At 47.4% G+C, this 20,063-nt stretch overlaps 1 protein-coding gene across 1 annotated transcript in view; it reads right to left on the bottom strand.

The window, feature by feature from the left end:
- TNIK (TRAF2 and NCK interacting kinase) overlaps nt 1-20,063 on the bottom strand; it is a 190,087-nt gene that overhangs the window by 154,491 nt on the left and 15,533 nt on the right. Inside the window, 1 exon segment of the mRNA XM_054385755.1 lies at nt 5,230-5,336. Within this exon segment, the coding sequence (XP_054241730.1) occupies nt 5,230-5,336 (107 nt within the window).

Here is a 20,063-nt window from a genome sequence, read left to right as displayed (position 1 = left end):
AACTCCAATTCATTGTGCTCCTGTTAGCCAGTTCTTTAAACCCCTTAAATAAAGAAAAGAAAATCCAAGGATGCAAAAATCCACTGCTGCAACAATTTCTGGTACAAGAGTTAGCAAGCTCTCAGCCTTTTATCAAGACCAGTTTACAATCTGTAACATTAGATGCAGGATTATTACGAAATAAAGAGAAGCTTCCGATTCAATTAGAGAGATAAACCATCACCAGTGCAGTCCCTCATTAAAATAAAAATCAAGCTATTCACAAGAGATTGTTAAGCAGAGAGCAAGGAATGTTATTTCTCCCTGCAATTAGCCCAAGTGAAGAGCTTGTGGTTGGGGTTAGAGGAGAAAGAGCAGAGTGGCTTGCTGCTGAGGGCTCCTGCAGTAGTCAGGCATCCCTGGGGTATGGCCAGAGCTGGGAAACAACAAAGTGTTGCTCTAACCTGCACTCCTGAGCAAAGAAAGGCCCTTCCTTGAGAACACAGAGATCAATCCAAACAAGTTACCTTTGCCTCAGAGTACAAGGCTTTGATTTACAGAAACGTTGTGTACTACCTGAAAGGGACCTTCAAATCATGACCCAGAAAGCAGCATCAAAGCAACTTGGATTCATCCCAGTGCTCACGCTTTGGCAGAGGGATGTGCTCCCTTTGGGAGCTCTTAATGTATGCTGGACTTGGCCAAAACATCTTTTCTCCTACAAGGAAGGAGAACGCAAGTGCCATGGCAGAGGCTCCCCAACACAGCAGATCCTGAAGTTGGCTCTGATGGCTTCTGGCACTGCTCAGGCTGCCCATTCTGTCAGGCTGTGCTATCAATTCAGTTGTCAGAACAATACAACTCTACACTTTACCCCATGGAGGTTTGAACCTTGCACACGGTTCCTTCAGGTCCCTGGGCAGACCAGCTTGTTACCACCAGGACACCTGTAGTCTCCAACACAAATAGGACCATGAAGCACCGTCAGTGCTGGCTGCTAAGTCAGGTTTTCTGGGGGAGCCATCAGAGCTGCAGTCCTGTTTCTTACAGTCTTGCAGCACACAAACCTAAGTTGCTGTCCTCTGCCTGGAATAAGCATCTCATTTCTGCCTCTCCCCAATGGGAGAGCTGCTCTTCTTATTTCAGAGGGGGACCAGCCCTGTGAAGTGGAGGTGATGCTGACCAGGTTATCCAGCAGAGGAACACAGGGGTCGAGCCTGCAAAGCCCAGGCTGGGAGGCCAGCCCCAGAGCAGGCACCACAATCAACCATTCATTCCACATCTAAAAATCCAACACAGCCTCCAAGAGGACAGCAATGGTGCACCTCAGGCAGCACCTCCCCAGAGGTGTGGGAATCAGAATCACAGAATGGTAGGGTTTGGAAGGGACTTCCGGAGATCATCTAGTCCAACCCTTCTGCTAATGCAGGCACCCCAGCCCTGCCTGGGATGGGTTTGACATGGTGGTGGAACAAGCACCTAATTATAGAGGACACTGCTCCTAGGTATGGACCACTTTTAAAGGCTGTTTTAGAAGGGAGCCAGAAGGTCTGTGTGTCTTGAAAGTTGATCCATTTGTTTTGCTGCAAGAGATAAATACAGCAGTGGTATCTGGAGGAAAAGAATCACAGAGATCTTATTTCGGCGCTGGGTTTTACAGTGGGACACCAAAACCAGTTGTGTATGCTTTCTGTCAAAGTCTCCTTTTGTTTATAGAGTGGGTGCTACTCCAAGACTGCAGTTTAGAAGAGCTCTGAAGTCAGTCCTAGCCTGAACTCATACCTCAGTACTCACTAGTTTGGTGTGGACAGCAGCGTTTTCCCCCTCCACCCCCATCATCGTCATCCCGTCTGGCACCGCTACCAAGTGAATCACACCGAGGACAATCCGATTACTCCAGTGAGTTAAAAACAGTGAAGAGGAGGATTTTTGTGTTTTTTTCCCTCTTGTACATGTGGTGGGTTGAAAATTCCCCCCCAACATTAACTTTGCCAGACTAGCACAGGTGGAAGCAAATGAAAGCTGTGTTTACAAGCAAAGCTACAATCTACAACGGAATGCAATGAATAGGTACAAATACACAATATCTACAGATATTTACAATTAACAAACAGCACAAGGACCCCCCTGGACAATGATTAGGGGAGCTGCAACAGCTTCTCCCTTCCCTGCCTCACCTTACTCTCCCATACAAAAGGAACAAGAGACAGAAGCAGAGACAAAAGACTTAGCCAAAACAATGCAGCCAAGGTCAGTAATCCACTTAGTCTCTCCCAGAACTAAGAAGTGAGAAGGGAGAGAAATTGTTTCGGGAACCAAATCTTATGGTAGATATATCTCCAATAGGATTGTTTATAATAATCATTATTTTCCTTTTTACACCCAATAGTGATTTATTTACATTCTACTACTTTCTATTCAAGTATCTGTGAAAAGATTTTAAAGGCATAGCCTAAAACTACTACAGTACAGCAGGAGGGGGGAAAAAAAGGGGAGGCAGAACTGCCTACCTCGCAGAAAACCAACACTTGGACTTTTCTGGGTGGTTTTTTTTGCTCCTGCTTTGAGATAATACACAGATGCACCGAGGGAATCAAACACAGAAAGAGGAAAGCCGAGCAGCAGAGCCCTGCAAGCAGCAGCACCAGCACCAGGCAGCTTGTTTCCCTTTTCTGCTCTCCACAAACACACAACGCTTTCAAAAGGCTGTTAAAGGCACATAGTTTCCACTGATTGTGAGAAATGTGCACCAGTTAAAATTAGGTCACCCACCCTCTACCATTATTTTAGCAGCTGAGAAGAAAAAGAGAAGAAAAAAAAAACCCAACAGTTCAGAAGGGAGCTCCCATGGCAGGGAGCGCATGGTGGAAAAAACAACCCATACCAGAGGGGATGGTTCCCTGGTATGTGGCCAAGAGAGCAAATGGTATCCTGGGATGCATCAAGAAGGGTGTCCCCAGCAGGTCTAGGGAAGTTCTTCTGCCTCTCTACTGTGCCCTGGTTAGACCACACATAGGTGGTTTTGGGCTCCCCAGTTCAAGAAAGACAGAGACCTGCTGGAGAGAATCCAACAGAGAGCCACGAGGATGATTAGGGGACTTGAGCATCTCCCCTATGAAGAGAGACTGAGAGCCCTGGGGCTGTTTAGTCTTGAAAAGAGAAGACAGAGGGGATCTGATCAATGTCTACAAATATCTGAGGGGTGGGTGTCAAGTGGAGGGGGCCAGGCTCTTTCTGGTGGTGCACAGTGATAAGACAAGGAACAATGGGTTGAAACTTGACCATAAAAGATTTCACCTCAACATGAGGAGAAACTTCTTTCCAGTGAGGGTGACAGAGCACTGGAACAGGCTGCCCAGGGGGTTTGTGGAGTCTCTTCTCTGGAGACTCTCAAAACCCACCTGGATGCACTCCTGAGAGAACTATCATAAGTGATCCTGCTCTGGGAGAGGGGTAGGACCCTATGATCTCTGAGGTCCCTTCCAACCTCTAATACACTGTGATAACCTTGGTAAGAAAGCTTCTGGGGTGGGTGTGTTTTTTTTTTTTTTTTTTATTTTCTGTTTGGTTTTGTTTCATATATCTTTTTTTTTAAAAAAACTTAATCCAGCTCAAAAATTCACACATTTCTAACTCCAGAAGTTCCAGCTCCTCTTCAGTTCACTTCAGTCCCTTGGACTGACCGGATTAGCCTACAGCAGCAGGAGGATGGGGGAACCACAACTCAGAATAAACATTTCCTGGTGGGTAGCTCTGCAAGAGCCCTTCTCTTCCTCCTTGCTGTCTGTTACCAGATGACAGGCAAGAGCTGTGCCTCCAAAGTGAAAGAGAAAGAACACATGAATATATTCTTTTTATAGTCAAAAGATAATATGGGCACAATGGGGAGATTTGGTCTCTGTGTGCACACATGCACATGAGGAGTAGACATATCATATACAGAACCTGGAAGCATGGACTTGTTTTAGTTGGAAAAGACCTTTGATATCATTGAGTCCAACCATTATCAAACTCTGCATTAACTAACTCATGCTCAGCTACACAGAAGTTTTTGGAAAATGGGGCCCAGAGGAGCTATTATGTCCCAGTCACATTCTTCATACAGCTGTGCTCAGGAAACACCTCCCCACCATATACTAAGCATACAGAAACCCAAACTTTGAAAGACTTCATAGATTCATAGAACAGTTCAGGCTGGAAGGGACCTTAAAGATCATCCAGTCCCAACGCCCCTGCCATGGGCAGAGACACCTCACACTAGATCAGGTCACTCAAGGTCTCATCCAGCCTGGCCCTGAACACCACCAGGGATGGGGCATCCGTGACCTCCCTGAGCAACCTGTTCCAGTGTCTCACAATCCACACTGTAAAGAATATTTTTTCTAATACCCAGACTAAATCTGCCCTCCTCAAGCTTCAATCCATTCCCTTTCATCCTATCACTACAAGCCCTTGTAAAAAGCTCCTTCCCAGCTTTCTTGTAGGCTTCTTTCAGGTACCAGAAGGCCACTTTTAGGTCTTCCCAGAGCCACCTTCTCTCCAGGCTGAACAGCCCCAACTCTCACAGCCTATCCCCATAGGCTCTGATCATCTTTGTGGCTCCACAACCCCACAAGACTCATCCACAGGACAAACAAAATGGCATATTTGGTGTTTGGGACAGGTGATGTAAATTACCAGAGGGTGGACTATTTAAAATACTCTCATAAAGAAGCCCATGTTCTCTACAGTCCACTCACTATCCTCATCTGGAGAGCGGCTTCCAGGCATTTACAGAAACTCACAGCAAGCCTACTGACTGTGGTACTCTTCCTGCTGCAGCAGCTTTTCTGCTGGTGGAAAAGGCAGCAGCCGGATCGTGTGCGAGCGGAGCATTAGACTGTAGCAAACTCATTTGGCAGCCTATTGCAGCCCTAAACCCAGCTCTTAGAAGAGATCAAGATTTATCTATTGAAGTGCAGGCTTTTCACTCCCTCCTCATCATATAATCAATAAAAAGCAACTGGGGGAAGAGAAAAAAAATACGGCAATTTATTCTGTAGTGACAGTTTCAGAACTCATATGAATTGCTTATTATGAGAGCTCTGTGTGCTACACGGTGCTTGCACACAAGACCATAAAGCCAGAGTTCAGCAAGGCTTCTTGTCAGGCCTGAAACAGGTCAAGCCTAGCCAAGACGACGAGCTGGGACGCTCCACATCCAACACGCAGTCGAGACAAACAGGATCACACCTCAGGTGGAGCCCTTACCTTATAGACCTGCCCATAGGTACCATTGCCAACAAGCTCCACCAGTTCAAAGATTCCTGCAGGATCCTAGGAGGAAAGGAAGAAAAAGATGGATTTACTAAGCAGTACTTATAATTTCTTATAAAATCAAATGTTCAACAAAGGCAGATCAAGATTTCACAGACAAATGTTTTGCAGCCCCTGGATCAGCATTACAGCAACAATGAACAGCATAGAATCACAGAATGGTTTGGGTTGGAAGGAACCTCTGAAGGTCACCTAGTCCTCAACTGGATCAGGTTGCCCCAGGGCCCTGACAAAGTTCACCTTGAGAATATCTCCAGGGATGAGGCCTCAACTACCTCCCCAGGCAACCTGTTCCATTGTTCTACCACCCTCATGGTAAAGAACTTGCAAGTTCCTAACATCCAATCTACTTTTCTCTAGTTTGAAACCACTGTCCCTTGTCGTATCACTACAGGCCTTTGTAAGCAGTCCCTCTCCAGCCTTCTTGCAAGCTTCCTTCAGGTACTGGAAGGTCAAAGCAGCTTGGCACTGCACTGGTGGTAGCCCTCCTGAGGCCTCCCAGTATAGGCAGCTGCCAGCATCTAGAGATGCCAGGAGATACCTCCAGAGATACTGGGCAGGTGCCTATGGAAGAGCACTGATCTGTTCAACTGTCATCTGCTGGAAATGTAAATGCTCAGTCTGTTTTAAGTGCAACAGCAGTTGTGTGCTATTAAAACTTAGGTTTTCTTAAGTATCAGCGTAGGAATAAAACAAGCTAACTGGCAAGATGTCATCTTTGGGGTCAAACCAGGGTTTTCAGGTCTATTCTTGAGGTCAGCAGCATCAGTGCTACTTGGCCCAAATGTCATTTTTGGTTCGGTGCATCCTGGCCCTGGACGCTCCGGTCTGCCAGCTGAGATGAGTGGATCCAGGGCAGTGCTATGTGAGGACATAATGGTTTGGAAGGTAGCATCCCTAGGCCCCCTTCAGCCAGTGTGTGTGCCCAGCTGGGGGAAGGGCAGCCTTACACCAGTGCACACACGTGCAGAAGCTGGAGTGCACACGGCAGCAGAGTTAAAAAATGATACAAGCCGAGAGGTACGAGGGAGGGTGGGGAAAGAATAAACCAGTGCTGCTATTTTCTCCTCTCGGTGGGTTTTCCCCTTCCAGAAGCTTTATTTATACTCTTCCGCTCCTCCTCATTCTCCTGTACTCATCACTCCAATTTTGGATAGTGTGATCCCCCTGGAAGCTGATGGATGCAAAGGCATCCAGCACCTCGGAGGTCTGCGCAGCTCTGCGCTCCCCCACGGCAGGGGTGACCCTGGTCCCTCACTGCCACCACCCTCCCTGCTGGATTTCCAGTTAGGGGAGGGAGGTATCCAACGATTTGGCCTCCCTGCAAGCAGGGGGCTGCCAGCTGGATTAACAACTCTAACAGGCAAAGGAGGGTCATGCAAGAGCACTCCTTGGGAGACAGGAGAGGGACACCCACCACCACCCCATGGACATAAAGGTTTCATTCATCACAAAGCCTGCATCAGCTCAAGAGGACTTCTGGGTCCAGAAGTCAAACACTGGGTCTTTGTGAGCAGCTGAGATGCAAGGTTCAACACATTAATAATGCCACAAGTACATCAATCCAAGTCCTGGCATGACTGAGACAGCTTTCCACCTAGCCCAGAACCTGCGCTGATGTGTACCCAGCCAGGGTTCAGCACACCTCCATGGCAATGCCACAGCAACCCTTCTGATCACCCAATACATGCAGAAGCACCACATCCTAACTCCTGCCCTTTTCACTGCCATATGCCCAGCTTCCTTGAGCTGCTCTGTGGAAAGCCCCTGGGAGCTCCAAGGCTGGGAGCCCAAGCTCAGTCTTCTGAAATCCCATCTGCAGTAAAGAGTAGGAAATTCACACCGTAGAAGGCTCAGGGACCACTGGGGATGTGTCTGCTCTGATGCAAACATACCCCGACTAACCTTCAACTGTTCAGTCAGGCACTGTAGGTGAAGCTGCAGCAAAACAGGCTTTGAATATGCAGCATCTCAGCCAGGTGTGGGCATCCCACTGCCTTGGGAGCAGGCAGGGAAATGCCAAGAATGGATGGGAAAGGGAACCAGTGGTACTTTGGTTTCCACAAACTGAGCAAGAAAAGGGAGGTAGGGGGAGAATATGGCAGCAGCTGCAGCTGTTTATTTCTTGAGTTTCTTTCCTAAGGGTTGTTCTCTGCAGTGCTGTAACTCTGAAAGAGGCTTTTCCAGTGCTACAAGTATATCTATTTTTGAATATTCTCTAGGAGATTAAGGGAGAAGAAAGCTGTGCCTAGGGCAGATGATCAGGAGGTTTGGAGAAACATTCAGGGATGCAGCTGGCCATTTCTGATAAAGAGAACTGCTCTTCATGATACATTTTCCAATCTCTTTCCACAGATCCTCAAGCCAAAAACTACCTCCTCCCACCATCCCAGGCCACTTCTCACTCCTCTAATATGTGCAGATATCTGATGTGGTGCAGCTCCATCAGGTTTATCCAAGACCATCCATCACTTGGTTGCAGACCTGCCAGCTCCATGCCTGCCTCCACTGCCACCACCCCACTGTGGCACAGGCAGCTCTGAGCTCGCCAGGGGCAGCTTGTGCACTAGGAGGGCTTTCCCCCACCATCCCCAGCTCCTGCTGCAGCTCCCACTCACCAAGCAATTCCTTTGCTTCATGTTCCCCCCTCCATCCTGTTTCATCTTTGTGTTTCTCCAGAAGCATTGCCAAGGTAACCTGGCATCTCACAGCGCTTACTTCTGCCCTGACCGCTGCCACAAGCGGCAGCCCCAGCTCAGGACAGCCATGGCAACACATCAGGAATGCCAGCAATGTGTCCTCAGCGAGCAGAGGGGTTGATCTCTCTCCTCCCAGTCATGTTGACATCCTCAGCCTTGCTTCTTCCCTTGCAGCAGGCAGTCAAATCACTGAATCTTTTTGCTTGGAAGAGGCTTTTAAGATGATCAAGCCCAACCCTTAACCCACCACTGCCAAGTCCACCACTAAACCAGGTCGATGAACATCACATCTCCACATCTTTTAAATACCTCCAAGGATGGTGACTCTACCACTTCCCTGGGCAGCCTGTTCCAGGGCTTGACAACCCTTTTGGGGAAGAAGTTTTTCCTAATGTCCAAGCTAAACCTCCCCGGTACAACTTGAGGCCATTTCCTCTTGAACTACCACTTATTATTTATGAGAAGAGACCAACCCCCCACATCTCAACAACCTCCTTTCAAGCAATTGTAGAGAGTGAGATCTCCCCTGAGCCTCCTTTTCTCCTAGCTAAACAACCCCAGTTCCCTCACCCACTCCTCACAAGACTTGTGCTCTACACTCTTCACTGGTTTCACTGCCCTTCTTTGGACAGGCTGCAGCACCTTGATGTCCTTCTCACAGCGAACGGCCCAGAACTGAACCCAGTATGCAAGACATAGCCTCACCAACACCAAGCACAGTGGGATGACCTCTGCCCAAGTCCTGGTTACCACACTAATTTTAATTCAACAATGTCACTGTTAGTGCCCAGGTTTAACATGTTGTTAACAGCCCTTCCAGAAAATACACAGCAAAGGATGGGTTAGGCATAGGGTAAAAAAAACCCCAAACCTCTTTCCACTGACTTCCCCTAGACTGGTTCCTACACAAAGAACTTTGCTGTTCCTGGTACCAGGGGCACACCTGCACCTTGCAGCCCACAAAGCCCTAGCTGAGATGCTTCAGGATGATACCAGAGAGCACTGACAGCAGCATGGGCAGGCTGGAATGGGCAGCAAAAGAACATATGAAGACACATTGCATGGGGGCTTTTATGTTAGCCAGAAGAAAAGAAACTCATCCTGAAGAGCTCCGACATGGACCAATCCAGACCAAGCCAACTGTAGTCTGTGTTGCAGATCAGGACTCACAGCAGCACACTGGGCTGCACTTCGCTGGAGGTGGCCTCAAAGCTCATTGCATGAAGCTGCTTCCAGCCCAGCACTTACCACCTTCTGGTGATGCCCATTCCCCATCCAAGAGAGACATAGGGTTGGTGAGCCTGCAGCCCCCCTGCTATGGCAGCCTCCTCTTCCCACACCCTGACTGGCTGCACAAACACTACTGTACTTTATTTTTTTTCAGCTGGGAACATCTGGACTACATAACAAGGCCACAAACAAAAAGGAAAACACTGAGGCAATCTGTTTGTTGGGACAAGAAGATGTGCTGTTTAAAATGGGGGGAGAAGGACCAGCATTGAAGACAAACCCACAAATCATATTCAGCCCTACATTAGCCTCAGACAGAAAAGGATTTGTATGTCTGTAGCAGCACCAGGGCTCTGCTAAGAGCCCTTGTACCAAGGTAGGGTCCCCCAACTCCTGCCTGAGAAAAGGAGGGGAGCAGAAAGGCAGAGGCAGGGACAGAGGCAAAACCCAGCACCAGCAGAGGCTCTGCTTGGGAGACCCAAACACCATGCATGCACTGCAGCAGGGCAGGGCTGCTTTCACACCAGACTAACCTCATCTTAGGTCTACAGGGACCAGCAGTATCCACAACCCCCACACCAGCTCCAGGAGGGGTGACCAGGGCAAGGGCAGCACTAACCCAGGCAGAGCTGTAGGGACACCAGCAGACATTTGCACATCACCAGCTACAACCATTTCAGACCTGCAGTGCTGCACAGCTTGACCATTTCCTGCTATGGAAATAATGAGACTATTTTTAGGTTAACAAAGCTTTCAGGGGTGGTGAAGGCTCAGCACTCCCCTCCCAGAAGGGCCCAGCTGTAGCTTTCTCCTATAGGAAGGTGCCACTGGCCACCAGCTCACCCACCACAGCACACAAAGCCTTGTTGAGGAGGACAAGTTACTCTGAACTTATGCCAGAAGACACAGCAGCAATCTCAGGCATGGGGCTCTTCATAAAACAATGAAACACTCAACAAGGAGATCTCTCAGTTGCTCATGGGATGGGAAATGTTTTATATAGTAGCATCAATGGCAAGAGCTTTGCAGACCCCGTGGTCCTCTGGCCAGGGACAGGCTGGCACCCAAGTCCTCACACTGGGATCAGCCCTGCTTCCACAGCTGCAGCCAGGACAGGCTCAAATTCCAGGGGAAAACTGTTAATAGCCCTCACTCATCTCCCAGGAAAAAAATCAGTGGCACTAAAGTCTCAGTGGCTAAAACCAGTTGGAGACACAGAACAAGGCAAGAGCATCATCACTTCCAGCAGTATCATGGGGGAGGGAAAAAAAAAAAAAGTCCATTTTCTTTCAATAAACAGTATATTTTAAACTGCTGCATTATCAGAAAAGGGACTTCTGTATGTGGGTGATAAAGCAGGAAGTATCCAAAATTCAGCAACCAAACAAGCATCCCTTTTGAAGGGCTTATCAGTGAGCAGCATGCAGCAGGGCTCAGAGCAGGAACAAGCTTCTGGTTAAAACCACTCTGCTCTAACCCAGACCCTGCAAAACTACAGCTGAAAGATGTCCTCACCTACACACTGTGATGTCTCAATGAGTTCAAGGCAGGAAAGGGCCAACACTTTGCTTCAGGAGACTATTTAGGGAATAGCCATATGCAGGGCTAAGTCAACTAAGGGCTGAGGGGTGCAGCTGTGTATCAGGAGGCCACCAAGGTAGTGGGTCACCAGTTAGCTGTCCCTAAATACATCCATGCAGATGTCCACACAAAGAAGCAGCATTTATACACAGTCTGTGGACCAAACTTGCTTGTTTTCCTTGAAGGAGCCTCATTTTGAGCCTCATCTTGAGAACTGTGCCCAGTTCTGGGCTCCTCAGTTTAAGAAGGACATTGAGATACTTGATTGTCCAGAGAAAGGCAACGAGGCTGGGGTGAGGTCTGGAGCACAGCCCTGTGAGGAGAGGCTGAGGGAGCTGGGGGTGTTTAGCCTGGAGAAGAGGAGGCTCAGGGGAGACTTCATTGCTCTCTATAACTACCTGAAGGGAGGTTGTAGCCAGGTGGGGATTGGTCTCTTCTCCCAGGCAACCAGTGACAGAACCAGAGGACACAGTCTCAAGCTGCACCAGGGGAAGTTTAGGCTGGAGGTGAGGAGAAAGTTCTTCACAGAACAAGTAATTGGGCAGTGGAATGTGCTGCCCAGGGAGGTGTGGAGTCACCATCTCTGGAGGGGTTCAAAAAAAGATTGGATGTGGCACTTGCAGCCTTGGTTTAGTTGTCAGGAGGTGGTAGGTGGTAGGTTGGACTTGATCTCTGAGGTCTTTTCCAACCTGGTTGCTTCTATGATTCTGTGATTTTTCTGTCTTCCAGCCCCAAAGATATGCAACAGGGTTACATGAGGAGACAGTGGAAAGGTGCTGGGGGGGAAACTGAGTGGCACACCAATTAAACCGTGATTGCTGTGGATGCACAGGAGGGGAAATGAGAGATCAGAGCCTCTACAACCGTTGCACACTTAGTCCCTCAACTCTGAGCTGCTAATGACATCTTCCAGCCAAAAAAAACTCATGGAGATAACCAGTCATAAAGCAAATGTTATAACCTTAGAAAAGGCAAATGCTCTGTGCAACTGGAGGCAGCACAGTTATGGGTCAGTAGCAGAGCAGCACCTCCAGGCACTAGCTAGCTGAAACAACTCCATGGCACTAGGAGGGTTTTTGTCATTTCCACTAAGACTAAACCCTGTGCAACTAATGTTCCCAAACATCAAGATTTTATGAGCCTCTGCCTTACAGCACCACAATAAAGCAACCTGAACAGGAGATCCCACTAAACTGATCAGGCAACCTCAAGAACCAAAGCAGGCTTACAAAGCCAGTTACTCATGACCCTCAATACCAGACCAGTGAGCTCTGTCTGTGAGCAGGTGCCTTTGCTCAGGCAAGACCTGGCAGTCCAAGGAGAGACTTTTGATACTGGGAAGCACCAAAGGGTCCTTCCCATTGCAGCAGATGGCTCTTGCAAATTTATGGCAATGTCATGGCACAGAGAAAGCTCATAATCCCACTCAGCATCACACAGCTTGACATGACGGCAGTGGACAGCACTCTCAACACAAGCAGTTGTCTTGAGATGTAGTGTACATCCACAACTGCCTGCAGAAAGTTGTCCTAACCTCATCAAGCTCCAGCCAGGAGAAGAAGATGACTAATTCAGAGTGTGAGAAAAGCCTTCACAAGAAATGCAGGATGGAGTGAAAAGCCCTTCAGCAATTCAATTCAATATGGAAAATTGCTGTCTGGGTAACGTCCTTCTGATTATGCAAACCATCACTATGAGGAATGAGTAAAAAGATCAAGCCTTTAGTTCACACACTATATACTTGCTCAGATTTTGTTTCCCAGCCTGAGCTGGGTCATAGTCTGTGAAGACATCCCTGTTAGCAAAGTCAGAAGCTCTGTAGACAGCCATCAGGACCTGAGCAATCTCAAGCTCTAAAACACCAGTTGCTATTCCCTCTGGAGACACATCACCTCACCCATTTTGCCATACCTTTTACACTGGCTCCTACAACAGGAGTTGAAGCACTTGAATGATTTGACAGCACAAGGTCTAAATCACCTTGGGGACGTCACCCCAAATGGCATGCAATGAAGAGAAAAAAGTGGAGGGTTTGATACCTAAAGACACAGTTACTTCTTAGTAATCTCCTAGGTGTCCCCATCTCCCAGACACTTCTAGTTAACAGCCCTGTGAAGAATTGATTTGATGTGGTCTTGGGCAGCCTGACCTAGTTGCAGGTGTCCCTGCTCAGTGCAGTGGATTGGACAAGATGATCTTTGAGGGTCCCTTTCTACCTGATGCATCTGTGAGTATGAAGATGGACTTCACAAGCTAGGCCAGAATTGCCAATAAAGCTGCAAACAACAGCAAGCAAAGCAGAAAGACAAAAGCCAAGGCAACAAAATATTGATCAAGTCACTGGGAATTTCCAGGAAAGAGAGACTGAGAACATTACCTTTTTGAGTTCCAAACACTGCCTTCCCATCACATAGGCATAGCCCTAAGCTCAACCAAGCATTAAAGTAGTGCAAAGAAACCTCAACAGGCTGCACAGGCTTGGTTTTGGTTCCTTTAAGGCACTTTGCTTTGCTTGGCTATAACCAAGTATTGGAGTAGAACCATGCTGGACTACTGGATGCTAGTCAGCCCTTACATTCATTGCTTAATCTCACGTCTTCTCCTCCTAGCTTTGGTTCTTTTCCCCTCCGTCGCCCACCCATCCAAAGACTCACAAGACAAGCTATCATCAATGCCATCTTCCACTGCACCTCCTGCCTACTCAAGCAATACAAGCTGCTCTACTTGGAAGAGTAATAAGGAACTCTCCAAGGGGTTTGTTTTCATTTTCAAGAAGCAGTTTGTTCTCCCTCACCCCCAAACACCCAGCTCCAGATTTTAAACGAAGATGTTAGGCAAGAACAGCGTAAGAAAAACTGTTGTCAAGGCTAAGTTGTTAACAGGAGAAAAAATTCTCCAGTTGACAGCTGAGAGAAGCCTGTTTACAAATCTGTTTGAACCATTCCTCTTCAGCATCTCACAAGGAGTTGTTCTTCCAGCACTTACTGAGAGCCACTTCAGTGCTCTGCCCATCTCCTCTTCTTAAGCTATAAATCAGCTCTCCTGCATCTCCACTACTCCTCTCCCTAGCTTCTTGCTGCAGTAAAGTTCCAGCCACCACACTTGCACCTCCTCCCTAACCAAAGTGTCAAGACCTGCCAATAGCTGGCAACAGCAAAATTAAATATGAACTAATTAGCACGTTGGGCTTTTCAGTCTATAAAAAGCTGGATCATTCTTTCAACTATTACCTGACCAGCTTAGGACATGAGTGTGGATTTGTAGCCATCAGCCAGAAAAGGTATAGCCAACAGCATGAATGAAGGAAGAAAAGGGAAATTCCTCATGCACACACACAGCCTAGTCCCACTTGGTCCTGCTGAGGCCAAACCACTGAAGCTACACTGACCTCTTCCAGAATTCCTGCTCATAGACTTGCACTTGCACACACACTGACCTAGTTTCTCCTTCCTAGCATGTCAATAGCAAAAGCAGCTATTCTCTACACTCTCCACAAACACAGAGCTCCAAGTCAGTAAGCAATGTATAGATCAAGAAACAAAGATTGACCAAACCACAATGATGCATTTGTACCACTGCAGACCCTGGGTCCCACAGCCCAAAATGCAGCATTGATACCAGGAGAGGTCAACAATGACTACACTGAGATACATAAAGCTAACCTTGCCCAAGAAGGGCATGCTGGAACACTTCAGTCTCAGCAAAAGCCACCCACAAGCTATGCATGCAAATGAAAACTGAAAGTGTCCAGGCCTCTCCTCCATTCCTTCAAAAGCCTGACCAAAGTATCCCTAATAACAAGGTGACTCCATCCCATTTTGATGTCACTCAGGCAAGAAGCAGGAAGTTCTGACTTGTGTTTAAGGGTCGTTTGGATGTGGTGCTTGGGGATATGGTTTAGGGGTGAACCTTGTAGAGTAGGGTTATCAGTTGGACTTGGTGATCCTGAGGGTCTTTTCCAACCTGAATGTTTCTGTGATTCTGTGAATTTAGTGAAGATTGACCTCTGATCTCCATGAGTCTCACCAAGGCAGAAAGATTCCAACTGAGACATTCCATATCCCTCAAAGACAATATCATTCTTCATTTGAAGATCCCTCCAAATCAGACAATCCTCCCTCATTTTTAAAGCTCTGCAGCACATCCCACAAACCCCCAGGTTGGGCTCCACAAATTGTTTGCAGCTGTATGGTAAGCCCTCCTTGCAGTTCACAGAAAACTGTTCATCTACAAGAGTTAGAAGTCAATCAGCACAGAAGCACCAGCAAGAGCACTGCTGCTAAGTGAACCCCGAGGCTTTCAACGCCCTGTCAGATGAATGCAGCCCCAGTACAAGCTGCCACTTCAACATACGCCTAATTCAAGCACACAACTTCAACAGGACAATATATAAAAGGCTTGGCTAAGCTCAGCATCTCTAAAAAAGCCACAAAGCCAATTATAAATCATATCTATAGTCCCCCGGAAGATCTGAAGTCACTACTAGTATTGTACCACACTTCTTTGGATGCAGACATCAATTAGAGCACAGCAGCTGGTCACTCTCCTCACTGGAAGTCATTTATCTGCAGTTTCAGACCAGTAAGACATTATTCCTAAATGTTTAGATCTCATCCCTCTGAGAATATCATGGGCAATGGTTTGAAACTGGAGCAGGGCAGATTTAGGTTAGACATAAGGAAGAAATTCTTTACAATGAGAGTGGTGAAACACTGGAGCAGGTTGCCCAGGGATGTGGTTGAAGGCTCATCCCTGGAGACACTCAAGATCAGACTTGATGTGGCTCTGGGCAGCCTGATCTAGTTGGAGGTGGCCCTGCTGACTGCAGGAGTGTTAGAGAAGATGACCTTTGAGGTTCCCTCCCAGCCAGATGCAATCTGTGAAATAAAGAGCTTCACCTCAGCCAGCAAATGTTTGCACCCAGCTGAAATTGCTCCCTACTAGGTAAATGCTGTCAGAGGTTTATGGGCTCTCAGAGGAGTTGGTTTAATTACTTACCAAGGCAGCTGTTTCAGAACTATAGCCTCTTAACATAGCACTTCTAGAGGCACACTTTGAAAAGCAAGGTCGCTGCCAAGCTCACACCAAAAGCAGAGCTGCCTCTCACACACAGCCAAAATCCAGTCTCCAACCACAGGTCATCTTTGTGGCTTGGCATCTGGCTGGCTGCAGGGATGATGGCTCAGAAGCCAGTTTGTACCTTTCCAAGTCACTAGAGACTGGACATCCCAGCTCTTGCAGCTCTCACAGGAGCCTGCTGGCATCAGCCATCTGGGATTGCCTTTGTCAAAAAAGGTCAGCCTTGCTCCTTCCTTATAATGAGAGCTGTAGCCAAAGGAACGCCTTAAAAGAGGAGAATCTCTCACCTCCAGATGCCTTTAGAAGGGGAAAAAATAATAATCAAGAAATCTTAAAACCCTTTGCTTTGTAGAAGTAGGATGTTTTTCCACTTTCCTGTGTGTTTTTTAAGTTATGGGCTGAGCTGACCAGGCAGGAGTTGATGGGATTGAAACAGTTGTGTCAGTGCAGCAACAACAACCTATAGACCACAGCCCTCAACAGCAGGGATGTGTGCAACAACCAACATATGCATGTATGCATGCACGCCAAGGAGCCTCAGAGATCCTTAAAGTCAAGGGAGAGCTGAGGAGGCATCTGAGCAAGAGCCGTGACCATTCGTGTCCAACTAGCAGCAGCAGATGATCCTTACTGCCAAAGATACTGTGGTTGAGGAGGGCTTGGCCTTCTGGAGCTGCTGGAAACCCTCCATGCCATCTGCACAGTACAGGATCAGGAGTTACACCTTGGTCTTAAGAGAGAGAACCTTGAGTGGAGATCCTTGCCCATTCAAAACCATTACACCTCAGTTTAAAAGTGATTGCCATGACTTACAAAGAAGGGTTGCAAACAAGGCAGAGTCCCTATATATGGTGGATGAGGAGGGATGAGGAGTTCAACATGAGCCACCAGTGTGCACTTGAAGCTCAGAAAGCCAATCACATCCTGGGCTGCATCAAGAGAAGCATAGCCAGCAGGGCAAGGGAGGTGATTCACCCCCTCTGCTCTGCTCAGACCACACCTGGAGTACTGTGTCCAGTTCTGGAGCCTCTGTTACAGGAGGCCAGGTGTCCAGAGCAGGGCCACCAGGATGAGCAGAGGGCTGGAGCACCTTCTCCTATGGAGACAGGCTGAGAGAGTTAGGGACTGTTCAGTCTGGAGAGGAGAAGACTCCAAGGAGACCTTATTGTGGCCTTCCAGTATCTGAAGGGGACTACAAGAAAGCTGGGGAGGGACTTGTTAGGATGTCAGGTAGGGATAGGACTGGGGGAATGGAACAAAACTAGAAGTGAGGAGATTCAGATTGGATGTCAGGAAGAAGTTCTTCACCATGAGGGTGGTGAGACACTGGAACAGGTTGCCCAAGGAGGTCGTAGAAGCTCTGTCCCTGGAGGATTTTAAGGCCAGGCTGGATGGGGCTTTGGGCAATCTCACTTAGTGTGAGGTGTCCCTGCCCATGGCAGGGGGCTTGGAACTAGATGATCCTTGAGGTCCCTTCCAACCCTAACAATTCTATGATATGCCTGGAGGAATATCACCTTCCTACTGGATTGAGTTTCTCACACCAGTCTGATCTTCACAGATCACCTGGACATGGTTGGTTTAGTGCTTTTCAGAGTTTACCCACAGCCTGTCACTTGTCATCAGCTCCTCACACTTGGCCCTACTGGTTAGCAGAGGAGGATCAGAGAACCCTCCAGCAACAATTCGTTTGCAAAAGGACAATCTGGGGAGCAACTCACATCGAATTGTTGAGTGTTCAACCAGGTGCAGAACTCTGCAAGATGGAGCCAACAGACTGCAAAAAACACAGCTACACTCAACAAGCTCCCCAAACTCTGCATTAGAAACACATTTTTACATAGAACTGTCTTGACAAGCAGCAAAATCATTTAAAAGACTATCAAGCACATGTTAATTTGTGTGTTTCCTATCTGGAAAGGTCTTTCTCACCTAAAAGTTAGCAAGTTGTAAGGAAGGGGAAAGGAAAGCTTCTCACCTTTTTCCTACATTTCACAGCCTGCCTCCAGTAATGCCAGACTCAGCAGGGAGTCTGAAGGTTTGGTTTTAAACTGGGAGGGGGCAAGGGGGAGAAACAAGGACACACAGCAAAAAGCAAGTTCCTGCCTGACGCATGCCAGAAAAAAGAAAATGACCTGAAAGTCAGAGACAATCCAGAGTCATTGAAATGATTTGCAACAATCTTTTGGCCAGGTTGTAAATTACTGCCCATTGTAAGGCTTCTGGGTTTCTTGGTGGCTTCTTATGCTGTGAGATGCTTGCAAATTCAGGAAGCTGCTTTTTACTTTAAATGCCAGTGCCTCCAGTTACTAAGCTTGGGGTAGGGGCAAGGATGATTTAATTTAGCTCATTTGATATATGCATCACAGAGGAACCTTTCTCACACAGGCATCCCAAGAAAATGTGCTGCTTTTGCTTTGCAAGTCACCATGATGCCCCATAAACCCAACCATCACCTTTCTCTGATTTACAAGATGAGTTGAGCTCCCTGTCAAATTACAGCCCTGTGACATCTCCCTGCCTTGGGAGCTCTCTGCTAGCTCTGGTCCCTGGAGCCACTCATGACATTATATGCCCTCTGCCTAGCAAAACACTCTTTGCTAGAGCTCCACTTTAATCTATCAGCTCTCACAAGCAGGCTGGAAACATTAACACAACACACACAGCAGCAAAGTGAGCCCTGTAAGACCACAGGTACCAGCCTGCTGTAAACCAATCTGAAAATGGGAAAACAAGGCAATAGGACAAGGGGAAACAGCCTCAGGTTGTGCCAGGGGAGGTATAGGTTGGACATTAGGAAAAAATTTCTTCACTGGAAGGGTTGTCAAGCCCTGGAACAGGCTGCCTAGGGAAGTGGTGGAGCCACCCTCCCGGGAGGTATTGAAAAGACATGGAGATGTGGTGATTAGTGATGAGCTTTAGTGGTGGACTTGACAATGCTGAACTAGTGTGGCTGGACTTGATGATCTCAAAGGTCTTTTCCAACCTAAATGATTCTGTAAGAAATCCACAGCACCCAGATTTTCAACAGAAAAATCCCACCCCACAGCAGTGTGCCCTAGGAGCCCAGCATCCACCATCTGCCCATCTCATTCCTGCCCATGCTTCTTCCCCATGCTCAGGCATGGAGGAAGCTCTTCAGGCACACCTTTTCCAACTCCAAAGAGACAACTGCACATCCCCAAGCAGGATTTGGCCCACAGGCATAAGTGGTGAGATTAATCATGTGGGTGTAGGGATATGAGAAGGGGATGGGAAACATTCATAACCACTTCCAAATTAATTACCACTTTCGTTATTTGATTTGCTAAACTCACTGGGGCCAGAGTTTCTGTTAGAAAACTAAGGATACATCAGATTAATCAACTTAAAACAAATGGACTTGATTTATTTATTTCTGCTCTATCTACTCCTCTTTAAGCTTGGCAAGTCACTGCATTCTTTCCATCCTGTGGAAGAAAAAGAACAGGGAGTTTGCTTTATTGTTATTTTAAAGGAACCTCTACAAAGCTGAGCAGTCCTGTGAGTTTAAATCACAGCAAAGGTATGTTGTGAAGGAGGACAACTGCAAGGCTGGAGCTGGTTTCCTATGCTGCTAACACACCAGGAGAGCCTCACCACACAGTCCAGGCAAATCAGATCTATTCTCCAATATTTCAGACACCAGAGAGTTGAAAGATACCCACACAGCAAAGCCCAAGGAGCAAACACAACAAGGGTTACCCCAATGAGAGACACTCACTCCCAGCCACACTTCTTGCAGAAAAGTCCTGCCAGTGAGGGAGAAATTTAATCTCCTCTATCCAGATTTTGCTGCTCCTGAATCTTCTGGAAGTTGGGTCAGCATCCTTCCCCCCTCCTAATCCCCTGCCTTCAGCTTTAGCAATGCAGCGAGGCCTCTGCCAGCAAACTCAAAAGAAAAGCCCTCACATGTATTATGCTGAAGAAAATTAATCTTGTGTTCCACAGAATATTAAGTGGATTACATCTACAGCCTCCAAGGAGAAGAATGTTGATTTCCATGTATCTGGTGCTATAATTCACCTCTATTAGTTTTTCTACCAGCATAATGTTAGTCATGATAATTCAATGCAGAGCTCAACTGGCCCAACAGACCAAGCAATGAGAGCAAGAGTAGGACCTCCCAGTGGCCATGAAAAAGATCACAAACTACTGTGA

Source organism: Indicator indicator, chromosome 13 (genome assembly GCF_027791375.1).
Source record: "Indicator indicator isolate 239-I01 chromosome 13, UM_Iind_1.1, whole genome shotgun sequence".
NCBI classification, from domain to species: Eukaryota; Metazoa; Chordata; class Aves; order Piciformes; family Indicatoridae; genus Indicator; species Indicator indicator.
Note: the sequence above shows the minus strand (reverse complement) of the source record. Positions and strands in the feature narration are given on the sequence as shown.